At 42.5% G+C, this 20,666-nt stretch overlaps 1 protein-coding gene across 1 annotated transcript in view; it reads right to left on the bottom strand.

Moving 5' to 3' along the window:
- The window catches only part of LOC147727266 (uncharacterized), a 734,797-nt gene that overhangs the window by 96,146 nt on the left and 617,985 nt on the right, over positions 1 to 20,666 (bottom strand). The window contains exon 14 of the mRNA XM_086961322.1: positions 1,760 to 1,876. Within this exon, the coding sequence (XP_086817448.1) occupies positions 1,760 to 1,876 (117 nt within the window). The remainder of the gene's footprint in view (positions 1 to 1,759; positions 1,877 to 20,666) is intronic.

Genomic DNA, 20,666 nt, shown 5'->3' with positions numbered 1-20,666 from the left:
GACCAGATTCCTTTTCTAATGTCGCCACTTTGTAATGATGAATCCACGCAAATGGAAGTTAAGTGTGTACTTTATTAGAGAGCAAGCAGTTACTTGTAGCTACTAGCATAACTCCCTTCAACTGCCACAACAACCCCTTCAACATTCCAGAATCTGTGGCATCCCATTTCCAGGGAGCCAGTAACCAAGGTACCACACAGCATTATAGTTATGTCAGACAATATGCTCACTATGATGTTAAGGTACCATGCCTTCTACTCTGGCAGAGAAGGCACCTTGAGGTTAGTGGTGATGAGGTAGCACTTAAAAGTAGGTGTAACAATGAGGCATGGACATTTCTTTTTTTTTTGTTTCCTCATGAGCTGGAATATATCAATAACCATGTCCATGGTGAGACTCATTTTGACTCATTCTCTGTACTTCCTTCATATACATCAGATTTGTATAGTCACATGTTGCCCATGCTCTGTTGGTGCTAGCCTTTAAGACATTGACACAAAATGACTACTAAGAAGATGCATGTGCCTATTATGGGCTATTCTTTACCTCTGCATCACGTCACTTATGCACATCTGCTCACACAACAGATGGGTCTGCATGTCCAATCATTCTAGATCAATTGTGGCAAACCTCATTCTGTTGATGTTGAGGTCTGTTTTATGGTGTTCTTATTACTAGCTTGATTTGTGTCTAGATCCACTTTAAGTTATTGCTAACTTGGTCTTTGCTAGGCTGCTCAGAAGGGACACGTTGGGGGATAACTGAGCAAGGTCAAGTGTTAATAATTCTTGGTGATGGCCTTTGTGGGAGAAGGAAGATCGCATCCCCATCTGTGGAGCGACAATATACGGTTTTGAGTGCAGACATACATGACATACTTCATGCTCCATAACTCCTATGGCCCTGGACAATTTTAAAGAGTGACTTGAGTTAGGGAACCTTGACTTGTGGCATAAATGCAATGTCAGATGATGTGTACTGTGTCATACCTGCATCTTTAAGAGGTAGTTCTATGACTACTGTGTCAATTTCAGATACACTACTCCTGTGATGACATTCACCTGAGCTCCTGGGGTGTCAGCAGCTACATCACATTTACCTATATTCGTCTATGTGTCACTTCAATGGCATTTGCATTTGCTTGTATCTCTTATACGTGCAACCAAGTGGCCTGCTTAACTGTTGAACTTAAATAGTATGAGGATGCACCACAGTTTCTCCTCTGCCTTGGACAAATGCTCAATGAGGACATTCAGTTTCTCCTCTGTAAATATGTCTATTCTCTTTCAGCCATTTGCCACGCTCTCCATTTGTGAGTTTTCCTCCTTAGTTTCTCCTCAGGGATTTCTTCCATTCTTATGCTTTGTCTGATGTCATCATGACACACTGTCATAAATTTGTTAATAACTCACAACGGCAAGATTAATAATTCCCAAATTTGTGATTTTACTGATTCTCCAAATACACAACATCTAAGAAGATTTCACAATAAACTTGCTTTTGTTAAAAATACAATCCTACACAATTTTTACACAGCGAATATGAAAACACATTGCCCAGGGCACATCATTTTCTTATGTCCAAATGAGCTTTACAATGCTTGATTATTGTATGAGGTAACAAAAAGTAATGTCATGCACATTCGTAGTTCACCTAATGTTCCACTTACACTAGCTGGTTAAAAACACAAAAATAACAATTGAATAACAGTTGATATCAGTTAAAATTACAGTTAGGGTCAAATCTTAACACCTCTTACCCCCTTTTTCCAGTTCCCGTAGAACTTAAATCGAGATAACAAAGTTGATGGCAGGTTCTTGCTAGGGCCTGGATCCCAGTGTCTGTCACCTTTTTGCATCCACTTACATCAAGATATCTGCAAGGAGAGAGTGAGCACATGTGAAGGAGCTGAACACGTTTGAGCAAGTGTTTGGAAAAATAGGATTTTGGGAACTTTGTCAATTAAATTCTAACAGTCGCATTTACAATATCTTCATTTTTTTGGCATTCTGCAATATTACTCTCGTTAAATTACCTTGCACAATGTTGTATGTTCAATATGTTAACTAGAATTCTAAGTCGGTTTTGTTGATTTTGGGTAACTCTATTTATCAATTTGCTTATTAAAGGAAGAGAGGTAAGAGAAATCGTCCAGGTTTATTATTCTAGCTGACAACTGTCATTTGCGAACTGCCAGGACAGATTTTCTTAAAAACCTTTAGATGGTTTCCTTGAAAATAAATGAGGTATTTCTTCACATTATCCTTGGATTATCAGACTCAAAGGGACCACAGAAAATAAAAACATTGCTTCTGTGGTGAAGCTTTTGCTTGCAATGGTTATTCCATATAAAATGTCTCGTATTTCTATGCAAATCAATAAACAAACTTCTTGTACCAGTGATCACCACCAATTATGGAATTTTGGGAGCTGACCAGACATTCCGAATGCTCCCTTTGTGGAACGGATGGCTAGATGATGCATGATTCCCCAGAAAAACACTACATGAATGATGTCCCCCACTAATGCCGATGATGTACGTATTCAATAATTCTGGCTTAGAAATATGGGCATTTTTAAGACTGTATTTGTGTGGCCTGTGTATCATTTCGCCATGTGTGCTGTATGCTCAGGTACCCTGGCAGCACTGAAAAACACACTCAAGACCAGTGGTTGTACAAGAAGGTGCTTTTGAAGTGGCCTGTTGACCTTTAAGGAATACAACAGTACTTGCCTGCCCTAAGGGAGCCCCTGTTCTTCACCAGTGCACTCCTAACATTGTTGTCCACTCTCCAATTGCTCAAGACCAGTGAAGAGCAGGGATGGAAGAGGTAGTTTGACCATCAGACTAAGTGATGGCCACTGGAAATTCGACTCACTCTGATGGAGCAAGGATTCGCACTTAAAGCTCGCCTAACTCGTAATAATATTAATTCAACCTGTCTGTCATTTATCTTGCCTTTTTCCCAACACACGGGTGTCCCCAGGAGGCTTGCCTATGTGTCTTTTCATCTTAACCATGCTTGCGTATTACAAAATGGCTGCTTCGCCGAAATCCAGTCTGCGCATGCGTCAGTCATACCCACGTGATGTGACGCACTCGCAATTTGGAGGGATGTTTTCGCTCATGCGCATTACTGCTAAATATGGCCGCTTGTCTTTAACCATGCTCTCTGCTAGCTCATGCTGCTTCTGCATATCTGTCTTTCCCGCACTAACCTTTAATGCTATAGGTATTATAAAGTAAGGGGTGCAGTGAAGCTTTTTCATGGTATACAGTGTATTCATTTTTCGTGTGATTCTAATTTGTTTTCGCTTACTTTTCATGTACCGCATATCCGGGGGCCTGGGAGTTGGGGAGCTGCGCCATTTTAGAAGCCTGTGTGGACCTGGTCACATGACATAAGGACCGGGCCTTGCATCCGTGGAACTCAGCCAGCTGGCTACCGAAGCCGAGATGCTCCTGGGAACCTGCGTCATAACCCAGAGAGGAGAAGCTGAATTTCACCTGAAATGCAACATTTGTTTCTTTCTACTGTATACTCCATTGTCCTCTTCCACACGTATGCCTGGGAACGGAACTCTAAGGGGTGGGTAATGTCATTTGAATATTTAATATGGGAACACAGAATTATAGGTGGTGACAATGACCTAACCACCTCTCCTGACCAATCATAAGTTGGGACCTTGCCACTTGCAACATTTGTGGGTGGTCTGGGGGTCCCAGAATAGTATAACTAGTCTAGTTCAGCTTAGAGAAATTGTCCGACTTGTCCGAGTAGCAGACCTGTCACTGACCCTACGAACTCTATAGGTGATTGATACAGAGCGCTGCGGAGCACTCTGTCCGTACTTTCCACAAACTCCAAGGGGTGGAAATTAGTCCTAAGTGCTGGCGGAGCACTTCTGCTGGGAGATTCGAAAACCCAATCGGGGTTACTGGCGGATTCCATGCAGAGAGGGGGTAACGCAGGCGTTGCATCCGAGGCTGCAGGTGTTGGTCGTGCCCTTTGGTGAGCCCAGTCCTGACCCAAATCCTGAGGGGTATCCTGTCCTGACTGTCCATGAGCTGTACCTGCTCGCCTACTGGCATTCTGAATCCTTGAGGGTCCTTGTCCTCGCCTTTTCCCAAGCTGACCCGTGGCCAGGGTTGGTTTCTCACTCCCGTCCTAGGTAAATATAATTGTGGGTGTTCGTCTGACTATACTCTTACCTTTCCTCTTCTTAATAAAGCACTCTTGCCTGTGATAATTCTCTATCACCTTTTTGAAAGTAACTTTTATGCAATTGTTTATTAGTAAGGTTCCGCTTCTTCCCCTACCTATAGGATATTATTAAAATTGACTGCTTATTTTAGCTTGTTCCATTATCCCTTCCCTTTAGTATGGTTGCAGTGAACTTAGTAAGAATAGCATAAAGTTTAGGAACTTGATTAAGAATATTAGTACACATATTAGGTCCTTCTCACGTCCCTTGCCTTAGTTTAAATTCGTACTGAATAGCATGTTCCCTAATGCTCATACCCTGTAGTGTTCCTTAGTACTTTATGGTGCTTGCCCTAATCCATAGTTACATTTTGGCTTTAATCTTGATTATTGATGTACTGATTTGTATCTGCCTTATAATCATGGCATATTCTTTCTAAACTTATTTTACATAAAGCTTTGAAAACCCATCAGGTGTCTGTGGTCATTATACATCACAAGTATTATTAAATGTACTGAATGTGTAAGGTATTCTACTCCCTTTTAGGAATCTTGTTACCTGTCCACTGCTAGCTCCTGATCCATCAGGAGTAATGTGCCTGTGGTAAGTCAGGTACATGTATAGTAAGTGGTGAGAGAGTCACCCCCTGAATTACTCATAGTAGCGTGGAAAGATTCACCCGGTTCATGCAAACTCAGTCATCATATGCACGCCAGGGCCCAGTGCGTGGAAATTGGTAAATTAGTGACCCGGGTGACCTGCGCGCTCTATCAGTAATTTTCTGGTAGCAGAGCTATGGTTAGGACTAGTTAAGATAGGTAGACAAGATAGTTAATAAATAAACCGTGAAAATAAAAATGTGCTGCTGAGATTTCAAGGCTGCTATATTGATTACATTACTTTGAATATTGCGCAAATGGTTTTGAAAACGTTATAAATGATTTCTTTGCATTGCTGCTATAAATATTGTATGTAATATTAACAGAATTGTCCGTAAAGTGTTTTATGTTGTCTGAAATCCCCGGGGAATTGTATAGCGGATGGTAAGTAGAATCCATCTCGCTCAGAGGTCGCTTGTCAGGAGGAAAATTAGTGCGTGGTTAGGTAGAACTGGAAGCGCTAATTAGGATCTTTTTGTATTTTGAATAAATGATAGCTACGAGTCCTTTTGTATAAAACTTCCATTGTGATATCACCTAGTAAGGGTCACATACGGAAGGAGTAATAGGGTCTCCGAAGCTTGAATGGTATGCAAGGTAGTCCGCTGGTGAAAGCCTGACTTAGTATATATCCCGGAAAGAAGTGGATAGGTCAGAGGAGTAGCAGGTTCTATATTGCTCAAGTGTGAGGTTAGGCAGAGAAGTCTATCCGGAGTGAATGAAAAGTAGACAGAAGTGGTTTACTTGTAGTGAGAGGAAAACATTCTTTCTTTTTAGAACACTCAGACACAGCGGCGAACGTTTCATATTGTTGACTAAAATTTGCACTTGCACTTTAGGGAAAATTCAAAGTTTCCGTTACCTTGTAAAGGAGGGAGTCAGTCGGAGGGCGGCCCTGACGTCACTCCGTGCCGCGCTGGTATTGGTCAAGACAGCGGGTGTGTAGCGAAGCTGAAATTGTAAGGGAGGGGTGAGTGCCGGAGCGTGAGACCTTGTCTCGCGAAAGGCCGCGCACCCATTGGACAAGGATTTTTGTAGTCACTGTGTTGATTGGTTGCTGCGAGATAAAAGTCGCATTAGCATTGGAAGCACAAAAGTAAACAAAATTGATCAACAGGAGCTTGAGAAGAGTTTGGAAAGGTGTATGTGGTATCCTGAGTTTATACCTAATCCACAGAACTTAGGCTTCTATAAGGAACAGATTCTACGAGGTAGACCGCGCATAATGTACGGAGTTAAGAGAAAATTGTCCCTTGCAGACAAGCTTAAGAACTATTTCAAGAAAGACAAGCCCATACGAACTAGGAAGGGTGTGATCATTCCGCCGCCAGACACTCCCGCCTCCTTCATGATGTTTGATAAAGGGTATCATACCTGCGTATGGTTGGAGAATTGGGTAAAGTATACGGAAGAGGATGGGATCTTAGCATTTCCCCTTAATGGTTCCTTTAATGGCAGAATCCTGTTTAATTTAAGGACCCGAATGAATGAATTGCATCCCCGACCCAGATTACCTCAATACGAAGCGCTAGAAGAATGGGAAATTGAAGCCCTAGAATGAGACAGACCCAGAATGGATAAGGGATTGAGTAGATGGTATCCAAAGGTCCAAAAAGAAACCAAAGAGAAAAAGATGAAGCAATGGAGACAGAACATGATGGTTGAGGGATTGTTTCCAATGTTTGGAGTACTAGAACAAGGGAAAGGGAAATGTACGGAGAAAACCCGCCACTTTATGGCTATGGGAGACTCTGAGGATGAGCACCTAGAAGATTTATTGATGAAAAATCCACCTCCCTATGTTGCAGAACCAGACTCCTTGAGTTCCCAAAACCCGTTTTCTAAATATCCTAGATGTCAGAGGGCCAGTGAGACAGATGTAACTGGAACTGAGAGTAAAGCCAGTGATAGCGATGGGTTCTGCAGACCTAGTTCCACGGTCCCAAATTATCGTCCTTTTGGGGAAGACCGACCAGGTTTGGTCCTTCCAACAGCCCCAAACATTTACCCTACATTGGTACCCCAAGTGATGCATGAAAATTCTTCAGAAAGGGTTTTGCGTGAGCGGGAAAGGGAAGTCCTGAACAAACAGCGAATTGATTTAATTCAGACCATAGCCCAGATAAATCCCAGTCCGGATTCACTGACTATCCCAGTAACTATTGGTCCTGCTATACCTCTTTACGGGGACAGAATGGCTAGTCCAAGAACTCCTATAATAACTCCAATTGTACCAACCCCTATTATACCACCCCCCAAGAAAAGAGCCGCTCATAGTCGAGGATCAAGAAAGTGAATGTGAGCCTGTGATCTCTCTAATGGATCTGCCTATAAGGGAACCTGGGACAAATGTACCAAGGGCAAGAAATCCGGCTAGGACAAAGGAGGTCTTGATTGAAACCACTTCAGGGGTCAGGAGTGCCACTGTAGTTTCTCCAGAAGAATTGGATAGATGGACCAAAGAGTTAGAAAAGGACACACCCCAACGGAAACCCTTAGAAATCTATAGACTGAGGATAGAAATAGAGGAACTAATGGCTGGTAATGTAGGATTGGACAGATTGAACACCCTTAGTGAGGAAGAATTGCTGTTTATCAGCAAAAGCCTTACCCGGAACACCAGAGTGCTCCACGAGAGATTAATGGACACAGCCGCAGATATGGGCATTGATGTTAGTCGTTCTAAAGTCCTTCAGAAACCATACAGAGCAGACTTTTCCGACAAAGACTTAGAGAACATGAATGTGTCAGGAAAGCAAACACAGATAAAAGAACTACTGAAAGTCCTACAGAAATGGGGAGATGTAGAAAAATGGAAAACCCGGTGGGCAAAGAAAAAGGAAGATAGTAGGGTTAATCCCAAGGCTTCAGAATACGTACTGAAAGAAGTAGGGCCAGCAAAAAAATTTTGTCTCATGAGAGAAGTGCCTGGGGGAAAATATGTCCATGTCCCTTGGTCCAGACAAGATATTGTGTCATTTACTAATGACTTTCCAAAATTACGGGAGAAACCAGTTGACTGGTATAGACAGGTCGAACGCTTCATAAAGGTTCAGAAATGTCTTCTGAAAGATCTGGATGGGTTTTTCGACATTGTGGTGCCTGTAGATTTGTGGACCGAATGCAAAATTGAAATTGATTGGCCCAGTGAAGAATATGAGAGAGACTCCAAAACTGGAGCTCCCTCACCTGAAGTAATGAGGAAGTATGATCAAGTCATACAATACCTAAAGAAAAAGGTGCCTGCAATGGAAACTGATTGGACCCGGATAGATAGAACTACCCAAGAGCGCGACGAAACCGTCCACTCTTTTTATGAAAGGTTACTCCAGGTGTTCAAAACTTACAGTGGAATCGATAATGTGGACATGAAGGATATGACCCATTTCAGTTATCGATTTGTGTTAGGATTAAGGCCTGAAATATCCCAGTGGATTCGAGATAATAAAATCAGTTGGCAAGGTAAGCCCATAGATGATGTCCTCAAGTATGCCAAGTACTGCGAGGATGAGATAGAAAACAAGAAGAAAGCCCTCAAGGAGAAAGTCATGTGGGCACAAGTGAAATTGGCTGAACAGCAAGAAAAACAGTTAAGTAAATTGAATAACACTAATAATAATGCACAAAATCCCACTGCTGGGGGAGGAGGGAAACCCCGGGTAAAAATGAGTCGGGAAGAGGCTATGAAGAAGTTCCCCTGTCACGGGTGCGGTCAGATAGGGCATTGGAGAGACGAGTGTCCGCATTTGCAGGCTGGTAATGCCCCCGTAAATGGTTTAAATCCACAGGGCAGAAAGAGGGGACACGAAAGAACCAACAACAGGTAAAGCTGCCTCCCTTACCTCGCGCTCCTAGACAGAATTATAAGAATCAGGCTCAGCAGAATGAAAGGGCCGAGGTATGGGAAGGAGAGAATGAGAGAAACGCAGCAATTCCGCAGTTTTTGTTAAATGATTCTTTCCTCTGTGATGATCAAGATTGACGGGGCCTGAGGGGGGAGGACAAGGAGTGCGTACTTGGCGCCTCCTTACCGGTAGACCAGACTGGACCATACATTGAAGGAAAGGTTGAGGGAAAAGACGTCACCTTTTTGTTGGACACTGGTGCTACCCGTTCCACTGTGAGAACAGTGGATGTTCCTAACCTACCCCTCTCGGGAGAAGCTATCCAAGTAGTGGGTGTTTCAAATCAGATAATCAGTACTCCAGTAACTGAACCAATGGAAGTTTCCATAGGGAATTTCAAGGAAATGCACAGATTTGTGGTCTGTGACTCCAGTCCCGTGAACCTGTTAGGACGAGATTTGTTGTGCAAAATGAATTGTACCATCTTTTGCACACCAAATGGCGTCGAGATTCAGACCCCAGATGAAGATGGCCTGTACAAATTGATGTTAGTAAGACCTGACACCGAGATTAGACCCCTGTCCATTGAAGACTTACCCGAAGAACTGCAGCTAAAGGTGGTACCTGAAGTATGGGATTTCACTGGAAAAGATGTAGGCTTAATGGCAAATGTAGACCCAGTTAAAATAGCAATAAAAACAAATGCTGTTTACCCAAGAACCAGACAGTACAAAATGAGTGCAGAAGTAAAGGCTGGAGTTGCCATTGAGGTAAACCGGTTGCTCGAAGCTAACATCATACAGGAAGTAATGAGCAGTCCCTGCAATTCGCCCATAATTGGAATCAAAAAGCCTAGCGAAAAGTACCGGGTAGTGCAGGACCTGCGCAAGGTAAACCAAATTGTTGTACCTTGCTGTCCCATTGTGCCCAACCCCGCAGTGATACTGTATCAGATTCCTTGGAATGCGGAATGGTTCACTGTCATTGACCTGTGTCATGCATTCTTTTCCATCCCATTGCATCCCGAAAGCAAATTTCTTTTTAGTTTTGAATTTGACAGCCATGTCTATGTCTGCAATCGTGTCCCCCAGGGGTACACTGAAAGTCCATCGATTTTCAACCAGATCCTAAAAAGATGCCTTGAATCTTTAGTACTGCCAAAGGAGTCTGTTTTGGTACAGTACATAGACGACCTTCTGGTGGCGTCTAAAAGTCAAACTGACTGTATCACCGATACCATTGCCTTGCTGAATCACCTAGGAAAGGGAGGACATAAAGTATCACCAGACAAATTACAGTTCTGTAAGAACTCAGTGAAATATCTGGGGCACCAGATAGAGAAAGGAATTCGGAAAGTCACTACAGAAAGGATCAAGATAATTCAAACTATGGAACTACCCAGAACCCAGAAAGAAGTAAGAATGTTCCTAGGAGTTGTAGGGTACTGCAGACAATGGATTGTGGGATTCGCAGCTCTAGCAAAGCCTTTGATAAAAATGACCAAGAAGGGAGTGGAAGATCCAGTTAGTTGGGACGATGAAAGCATGACCGCATGGGTGAAATTGCGAAATTGTCTGTGCTCTGCTCCTGCATTAGGAATGCCTGACTATTCCAAGAACTTCGAACTGTTCTGTGACACAAGAGACAATTGTGCGCTCTCAGTCCTGACACAAGAGCATGGGCTGATCAGGCGTCCCGTGGCCTATTTTTCGGCCACTCTAGATCCAGTGGCTGCTGGATTACCCGGATGTCTGAAAGCAGTAGCTGCTACTTGCGCTAGTCTGGAACAAAGTGAAAATATTGTTATGGGACATCCTGTCACTGTATATGTTCCACACTCAGTCGTGATCTTACTGACCCGAACCAAGACCCAGTATCTCACCCCTAGTCGGCTGACTAAGTATGAGAGAATTCTAATAGGTGCTGAGAATGTAATTATTTCCCGGTGCAATGTCCTGAACCCTGCAACCCTGTTGCCCATTCCTCTGGATGTAGAAGCAGAAGGTGAAATGGAGCATAACTGCATAGACTTAACAGAATTTAGCACTAAGCCACGTCCTGATATCAGAGAAATAGCCTTACTAGATGAGGATATTATGATGTTTGTGGATGGCTCATGTTTAAGACATGAGGATGGAGGTCTGAGTGCTGCCTATGCTGTAGTCACATTGGCAACAACCCTGGAAGCATCTTACCTATGTGACGTAAAATCTGCACAAGTAGCAGAGCTAATCGCATTGACAAGAGCTTGTAAGCAGGGGAAAAACAAGAGAGTAACTGTTTATACTGACAGCCAGTACTGTTATGGGGTTGTTCATGACTTCGGCCAATTATGGTTACAAAGAGAATTCATGACTTCCTCAGGTACTCCTATCAGAAATGGAAAGGTGGTACAGAACTTACTGGAAGCAATTCAATTGCCCAAAGAATTGGCTCTGGTCAAGTGTGCGGCTCACAGATCTGGAAATGATGATGTGACAGCCGGAAACCGATACGCTGACCAAATAGCACAATACTGTGCCCGATACAAAATGTCCCTCCAAATTAAATTGTGGGGAGGTGGAAGCAGCTGCCAACTTATGGTGTTTGAGAGTGTAGCTACATGGGAAGAATTGAGAGAATTACAACAGGCAACAGATAGGAAAGAAAAGGACAGATGGGAGAAGGATGAATGTGGAATTAGGAACGAAGATGGTGTTGTGGTTAGCCAAACCGGTGTGCCTGTATTACCAGACAGTCTGGTAGCCCCATTTACGAGGATCATACATGAGGACACACATATTGGGAGGGATGCCATGTGTCGTATGTTTGAAAAAGTATTTCATAACTCAAAATTCAGGAGCACAGCGGAGGACCTTTGCCGAAGGTGTTTAGTGTGCCAGCAATTCAACGCAGGAAAAAGGACAGTAGTGGAACAAAGTACGATTGGAAAAGCAGAAGGCCCCTTTGTCAGGATGCAGGCGGACTTTATCCAGTTGCCCATGTGCAAAGGATACAGATACGTCCTGGTCATAGTTTGCCTATTTTCTAGATGGGTGGAGGCCTACCCAGCAAAGAAAAATGATGCTATAACTGTAGCCAAATTGTTACTTAGAGAGTTGATACCTAGATTTGGAATTCCAGAAACTATTGAAACAGACCAAGGTGGGCATTTTTCTAACGAAATCCTCAAGGAACTCTGTAAAGCATTTAAAATGGAGCAAAGGTTGCACTGTGCATATCATCCAGAGGCTTCTGGAATAGTTGAACAAGTGAATGGCACCATCAAATCCAGACTTGCGAAAGTGTGTGATTCCACCAAAATGAACTGGATAGAAGCTTTACCCTTTGTGCTGATGAGTTTGAGAAGTATTCCGAACCGAAAAACAGGCCTGAACCCACATGAAGTACTAATGGGAAGAGTGATGCGACAGGCATGGGTACCTGGACACAAACTGCTTAGCATTTCTGATGATTTAGTGCTAGAATACTGCAAGCAGCTGGGTGACCAAGTGCGTTCTATCTCTCACCAGATTGGAGAGACTGCTGTCGAATGGCCTACAACTCCAGCACATAACCTGAGACCAGGTGATTGGGTGGTGTTAAAGAAACACACCCGGAAGAGTTGCCTTGGACCAAAGTGGGGAAAGGCAAGACAAGCGATCCTTGTCACTACAACTGCTGTGAAGTGTGCTGGCGTACCGAAGTGGATCCATGCCAGTCACACGAAGCGGGTAACCGGAGAAAACGCGACTGAAGCTGAAGGTAGCACAGCTGAGGAGACTCCAGAAGAGGGTCCAGATCTCGCTGACATCGAACTACCGAGCACAAGTCAAGACGTGGAGTGGTTCCCTGCCAACGACCTGGTTCTTGATCCAATACGAACCAGGAAATATTCTTACCTAGATAGTGAGTGGGATAGTGAAGGTGAGACAGAACTAGAGGACGAAGGTCAGGTCATCGAGACTCACATCAAACCTGATCAGGAAATAGGCCAAGTAGGGACAGACCAAGTCATCGACACTCCTCCTGAAACTCCAGAAGCTGGGAAGGGACAGATAGTGATTAAAGCTGAAGTTCATGCGGAAGAAAATCAAGGGATTGAAGAGCATGAACAGGAACAGATAGAAATAGACGAACGTGTTCAGGAAGCAGAATCCAGATCACCTGAAAATAAAGAGCAAAGACAAATTAGACCTGAACAAGGCCAGCTTAGAGACCAGGCAGAAGAAACTTATGAAAGACCTGGGACTAGTCAGACAGGAAGGGAAATAGACACTGCTGAAACAAGAGTGCCACAACGAAGCGAAAACAAGAGAGTTCACGAGGAAGGTCAAGTTTCCTCGACCACCAAAAGCCACAAGAAAAAGAGTGAACCCCGATACATAAAAAGACTGAGACTAAGAATAAACACAGTAGAAGAAAAGCTAGAAGATCGAAAAAGGGCTGCCAGTGAAAGAAAAGAAGCACGAGTCCAGTCCAACCGACGAAGCTCACGAGTAAAACGACAAAACAAACTGTATCGGAGCCCTGAATGGACTTACTTGGTGTTGGAAGAAATTGACGAACCCAACCACAGTGGCAAGAGCGACGAAGAGTCAATTGCTGATCAAAGTTCGGACGAAGACCCTCCTTGAAACAAACCTGAGGGAGACTCTGGCGTAAAGAAATAAAGAGGGGTCGGAAAGAAGCCACCTGTAAGCTACAATGTCTGATTCAAGTGTAAATGGAAGATCCAAATTTAGCTGTTGTAAAACCTGCTGTAAGGTATGCTTATGTAGTATAGCCATGTTAATAGTAATATGGATAGGATTAACAGTCTTTATACCTTTTATGGTAAGTAAAGACCCTAACTTGTATCCCACTAACCCAGAGACTCTAGACACAGAAACTGTACAGACTGAAGAAACACCACGAAGTGTAGAAAGACGTGATAATGCAGCTGTACTGAGACAAACACGACCTGATTTAGAAGCATCAGATGAGGGTGGACTACATTTTCACAAAATGAGAAATAAAACACATTTAAATGTCTTTGCTAACCTTTTAGTGCACTATGTAGAATCTATGGAAATAGAAGATTGTTATGTCTGCATGAAGCTACCCACTTCAGTAGCTGAAGGCGTGACAGATCACCATTTACCCCTGACCTACGGAATTTCCTGTAGTATATTAGCGAGCTTATTCTATAGAAGCACTTTACAGTACTACTACTCAAACACTGACGTAATCTTTTCAGAACTTCCTGTTCGAGGAAACCTGAACATTGTACATATTAGAAGCGAGGTAACCCGTTACATGGGAGAATATTTCCTGACTATAGGTGACATAGACTTAAATGAATCTAGAAAAGCTAATCTAACCTGTTCCTTGCAGGAGCAGGAAAATATGTTTTTGAAAATGGCAGAGAGAAGGAGGGAAAAGTTTCAGAAAAAGGCCAATGACGAGAAGGATAGAACCCCTAGGTGGGCAGATAAGATGGAAAACACCTCAGAGGGCGAAGCTGCTCCTGCTTTGTTACTGGATTTTGAACGGAAAGGGAAACTCTGTCTTCATAGAGAAAAGACTAGTTATTATAACAATGTATTCATCGGTTCCAGCGAGTGTGAACATAATTACAAGGTAATTGGAGGTTGGGGTTTCAAAAATGGGTCAGAACCTGTGTTTCCCGGAATTTATTACATATGTGGGAACAAGGCTTATTTCAAATTGCCGGATCACTGGTATGGGAGCTGCTACTTTGGCATTGTTTTCCCGAAAATATACCATGTGAACGACGCTGCTGGAAGCAATGAAGAAACTAATGGCTTAGCGCGTAGTAAGCGTGAGAGTGTAGGAGAAATTATAGGTGATATATTTAGTGCACTGATACCTGGAATGGGGGTAGTTCTGAATACTCATCGAATCTGCAAATTGTCTACAGTAGTAGATCGGTTATCAACTGACACTGCTGCTGGATTCCTGCTGGTCAATACTGAAATGGTTGCGATCAGATCAATGGTTTTACAGAATCGCCTTGCTCTTGACACCTTATTGGCAAAAGAGGGCGGAGTCTGCAGGATGCTGAAGGCGCAACATTGTTGCACCTACATTCCTGACAAAAGTATCGAAATGAAGAAATATGTAAGGAACATAACTAATCTGGAAAAAGAACTCAAACCATTAGAGGTTGATAGTGCCTGGAAGAGACTGAATGATGGTCTCTCCTCTGTAGGTAGTTGGTTCTCTAACTTAGGTAAAAGTCTTTTATGGAAAATACTGATGCCAATAGCTGGAATAGGTGTGGTTGTACTGATCATATTTATCTGTTGTAAATGTCAAAAATGCAAAAAGAAGTACACTGTGAATAAGAGAGGAGTGAAAAGAAATGTTGATGAGCTAGAATTAGAAGAATTGAAAAACGAAATCTACAAGAGAGCTAAAAGCTTTCACCCTAATAAGGATGCGGAAAGAAAGCTCAACAACAAGTTTGTGGAGATTGAGATGAATGATATGCAAGACTGAAGTTGGCATCTGTTTCCATTTATAGTGATGATAGTAAATATCATCAAAGAGGGGATTGATGGAGCAAGGATTCACACTTAAAGCGACTTGCTCTCACTCATGAACCTCGCCTAACTCGTAATAATATTATTTCAACCTGTCTGTCATTTATCTTGCCTTTTTCCCAACACACGGGTGTCCCCAGGAGGCTTGCCTATGTGTCTTTTCATCTTAACCATGCTTGCGTATTACAAAATGGCTGCTTCGCCGAAATCCAGTCTGCGCATGAGTCAGTCATACCCACGTGATGTGACGCACTCGCAATTTGGAGGGATGTTTTCGCTCATGCGCATTACTGCTAAAAATGGCCGCTTGTCTTTAACCATGCTCTCTGCTAGCTCATGCTGCTTCTGCATATCTGTCTTTCCCGCACTAACCTTTAATGCTATAGATATTATAAAGTAAGGGGTGCAGTGAAGCTTTTTCATGGTATACAGTGTATTCATTTTTCGTGTGATTCTAATTTGTTTTCGCTTACTTTTCATGTACCGCATATCCGGGGGCCTGGGAGTTGGGGAGCTGCGCCATTTTAGAAGCCTGTGTGGACCTGGTCACATGACATAAGGACCGGGCCTTGCATCCGTGGAACTCAGCCAGCTGGCTACCGAAGCCGAGATGCTCCTGGGAACCTGCCTCATAACCCAGAGAGGAGAAGCTGAATTTCACCTGAAATGCAACATTTGTTTCTTTCTACTGTATACTCCATTGTCCTCTTCCACACGTATGCCTGGGAACGGAACTCTAAGGGGTGGGTAATGTCATTTGAATATTTAATATGGGAACACAGAATTATAGGTGGTGACAATGACCTAACCACCTCTCCTGACCAATCATAAGTTGGGACCTTGTCACTTGCAACATTTGTGGGTGGTCTGGGGGTCCCAGAATAGTATAACTAGTCTAGTTCAGCTTAGAGAAATTGTCCGACTTGTCCGAGTAGCAGACCTGTCACTGACCCTACGAACTCTATAGGTGATTGATACAGAGCGCTGCGGAGCACTCTGTCCGTACTTTCCACAAACTCCAAGGGGTGGAAATTAGTCCTAAGTGCTGGCGGAGCACTTCTGCTGGGAGATTCGAAAACCCAATCGGGGTTACTGGCGGATTCCATGCAGAGAGGGGGTAACGCAGGCGTTGCATCCGAGGCTGCAGGTGTTGGTCGTGCCCTTTGGTGAGCCCAGTCCTGACCCAAATCCTGAGGGGTATCCTGTCCTGACTGTCCATGAGCTGTACCTGCTCGCCTACTGGCATTCTGAATCCTTGAGGGTCCTTGTCCTCGCCTTTTCCCAAGCTGACCCGTGGCCAGGGTTGGTTTCTCACTCCCGTCCTAGGTAAATATAATTGTGGGTGTTCGTCTGACTATACTCTTACCTTTCCTCTTCTTAATAAAGCACTCTTGCCTGTGATAATTTTCTATCACCTTTTTGAAAGTAACTTTTATGCAATTGTTTATTAGTAAGGTTCCGCCGCTTCTTTCCCTACCTATAGGATATTATTAAAATTGACTGCTTATTTTAGCTTGTTCCATTATCCCTTCCCTTTAGTATGGTTGCAGTGAACTTAGTAAGAATAGCATAAAGTTTAGGAACTTGATTAAGAATATTAGTACACATATTAGGTCCTTCTCACGTCCCTTGCCTTAGTTTAAATTCGTACTGAATAGCATGTTCCCTAATGCTCATACCCTGTAGTGTTCCTTAGTACTCTATGGTGCTTGCCCTAATCCATAGTTACATTTTGGCTTTAATCTTGATTATTGATGTACTGATTTGTATCTGCCTTATAATCATGGCATATTCTTTCTAAACTTATTTTACATAAAGCTTTGAAAACCCATCAGGTGTCTGTGGTCATTATACATCACAAGTATTATTAAATGTACTGAATGTGTAAGGTATTCTACTCCCTTTTAGGAATCTTGTTACCTGTCCACTGCTAGAATCCTGATCCATCAGGAGTAATGTGCCTGTGGTAAGTCAGGTACATGTATAGTAAGTGGTGAGAGAGTCACCCCCTGAATTACTCATAGTAGCGTGGAAAGATTCACCCGGTTCATGCAAACTCAGTCATCATATGCAAGCCAGGGCCCAGTGCGTGGAAATTGGTAAATTAGTGACCCGGGTGACCTGCGCGCTCTATCAACTCCACAAGGCACTGAAGCCCAGATTATTTAAACACAGGTGTAGTTTCTTTCATAACATGTTTAAATTGTGATGATGTGGTGTTTTGTTCTTTGTTCCACGTGAAGTAGTGCAAGGCGTTTTCTTTCCTTTGTTCCACCTTGCACTACTCATTACTTCATTACGCATTACTTCATTTTTGGTGATGACTATTTGGTCACCAACTGTGGTTTTACCACTACCAGATCGGTCCACTTGGAGATCATCTGCTTTTTGCTCCACTTCGACACATCTCATTACCTGTCACCACGGACTTTATGCTGCAGCCAACTTGTGGGGCCATTTTCATCCTTTCTTCTGTTGCATTTTATTTGTAATCTGATCTATCGGCTAACTCTGGTAAGCTGCACTGGCTGCTGATGTTGTCACCTCCTACTGACGTATCGTCGGCTGCGCAAACCCCCTGCTGTGTAAATCTTGTCTGTGAGCAACCTTGCTTTTAAGTCTCCTATGTCCCACCTTCCTGTTAAATGGTGCCTCAAGTCACTTCCTGCCGCGAGCCACCTGACTTGAACATCCTCTACACGCTGCCATTTATGTTTTGGTTTTGGTTTGTCTCAAGTGTTTAATTGCTATTGGTATTTACTCCGCATTCCTCTATAACCTTGTCAGGAATCACAGACAGCCTGAAAACTCTTCAGGGTGCATAATTACTGTTTTATACTTTTTGGGGGCGTTTTAAGGTATTTACGTGGAGCAAGTGGGTATGGCTTTTTAATAACTTTATGGTGGCTATTGATGGCAATTCCTTTAGCATGGCAAGGAAGAAAGGTCTTTTACTCAATTTCATTGGCACAGAAGATATTTGATCATTTGCTGAGTCTTCCTGCACCTCAAGGTGTTGAAGATTATGATGAATATACAGAGGCAATGGACAGGCCGAAGTTACATTTTACGGTGGAACCACATATGGTCATGAAACTATTTAATTTTAGTTCCAGACATCAAATGGCAACAGAACCTATTGAGCTTTAAGGGTATTAGCTGCTAACTGTGATTTTGGATCTAATAATGAGCAGTACTTATGCGATCAAATTATTATGCACTGCTTTAATAAAAAATACAAGAGCAGCTACTTAGACACAATAATCTGGGGTACAACCAGGGGGGTACGCCCAAATGACCCTCCTATACATGGGCATGGAACATATAAAGGATGAAAAACGAAGGAGTATGTAGGAATGAATCACTCATTTATTTCCGTCTGAGGCACCATTAATTACCCTGACGTTCTCAATAATTTTTATGGTGACAAATACCAATGATTCAATTATATACACATACCATTGGGCAGGTCTCTGACACATCAATTGATTTTACATAAATTAATAAAAAAACACAAATAATAATACATATATAAATTTCACAAACCGACATACAAATATACATATAAACAATATCTACAATACCCTAATGATTACACGTACTAGTGTACACTCATAAGTCTGAGTAGCCCAAACCGGCCGTGGCGGCGAGAGACAGGACCAGATCGAGTGGCGGTGTCCATTACAGCAGGGACTAAGGCGAAGGGACGGCTGACAACTTGAGGGAAACGATCCAAGAATTACTTGTGCATATTAGTGGAGCCAAATACTTTACTATCTGGATCTCAAGTCTACCTACCATCAGAAAGAGTTGGAAGAGGATTGTGGGCACCTAACCGCTTGTATTACCCATGACAGAGCTATTAGGTACATTCAGATTAGCATCTACAGAGTCCATTTTTCATCTTGATTTTTGCTGATAATGTGGAGACACATAATGCCAGGTTATCCAATGTATTGCAGGTTATACATGACAAAGGGATGACTCTGCAGATGGAGAAATGTAAGGTTCTTACTCAAGAGGTTGATTATCCAGGCCATGTTATTTCTAGTAAAGATATTTGTCCTAAACACAAACCACTTGATTCCATCGAGGCCACACCTGCTCCAAAAGTCAAGGCTCAGTTAAGATCATTTTTAGGACTTTGTGAGTTCTATTCTAAATTTGTAAACCAATTTTCTAAGATTGCTGCACTACTCAGAGTTTTACTCAAGAAGGGTGAGCGTTTTTTATTGGCCAAATGAACAACAGAATGCTTTTGAGAAAATCAAGTCTTCCATTATCAATGCTGCCCCTTTGTCTCCTTTTAATTACAAGGAACAGAGTGTGTTGAATGTCGATTCCAGTTTAGATGGTTAAGGAGTTATGTTGAGCCAGAAGACTAACAATACTGAAAAACCATTGCATTTAACTCTAGGCCTCTTTCTGTAGCAGCAAATAAAAACTCTACTATAGAATGTGAATCTTTAGCTTGTGTTTGGGGTATTGAACATTTTAAGACTTACCTGTGGGAAAAAAAGCTTCCATGTGAAGACTGTTCACAAATCCCTTTTGCATTCTTAAATGGTAATGACACTGGTAAGGCTTCAGCTCATTTAGTCTGAATTCTTTCAAAGATGTATGAATACAACTTCATGGCCAATAATGTACCAGGTTCTTGTAATGTAGTTGCTGATTGCTTTTCGAGCTTGCCCCGTGGATCTTTTGGAATTGGTAGAAAAGTGTGTTGTTGCTTCTGTGGAAGATGTTTGGGGTGAATGAATGGTCTGGAAAAGTGCCCATGGAGAGTTGGTTGAAAGCTACTCAACAGGCCAAGGACTTGTTATAAATTGTTGAATTTACAAATAAAGGTTGGCCAAGGGAGAAATGGTTATCATCTCAAATGCAAGTTTTTGGGAAGGTTAAGGATGATGTGTCTATTTTTAAAGGCATTGTTACGAAAGATGATCGCATTGTACCCCCAACAAAATTCAGACATACCATTTTAGAACTGTGCAATGAGAGGCATTTGGGTGAAACTGGCACTAAAAAAGAGCTAGAGAGGACTTTAGTGGCCGTACATGGATTGTCAAATGTACTAATTTGTCAAGCAATGTTCTTTATGTGCCAATTCAGACATATCTTTCATGACTTTCGTGTTTGGTTATAGTGTGTCTGAATTTCCTGATAGCACTTGGCAGAAGTTGACTGTGTATTTACTTGTCCTTATAAAAATATTTCATCCTGTAAGTTGTATGTTATTGTACTAGTTTACTATTTTTCAAAATAGTCTACTGGATTTTATCTGCCTGACTTGTCTTTACATGAAAGAAATTCTAATAAAGAACTTGTTTGAAAAAAAGAAACTACATTGCATTGGAAATTCTTCGACGTGCATATAAAGACTATCCTCCATTTGGAACCTACAGACGCCTTTATTGAGTGCGGAA

This window comes from Lissotriton vulgaris, chromosome 3_1 (genome assembly GCF_964263255.1).
Source record: "Lissotriton vulgaris chromosome 3_1, aLisVul1.2, whole genome shotgun sequence".
NCBI classification, from domain to species: Eukaryota; Metazoa; Chordata; class Amphibia; order Caudata; family Salamandridae; genus Lissotriton; species Lissotriton vulgaris.
Note: the sequence above shows the minus strand (reverse complement) of the source record. Positions and strands in the feature narration are given on the sequence as shown.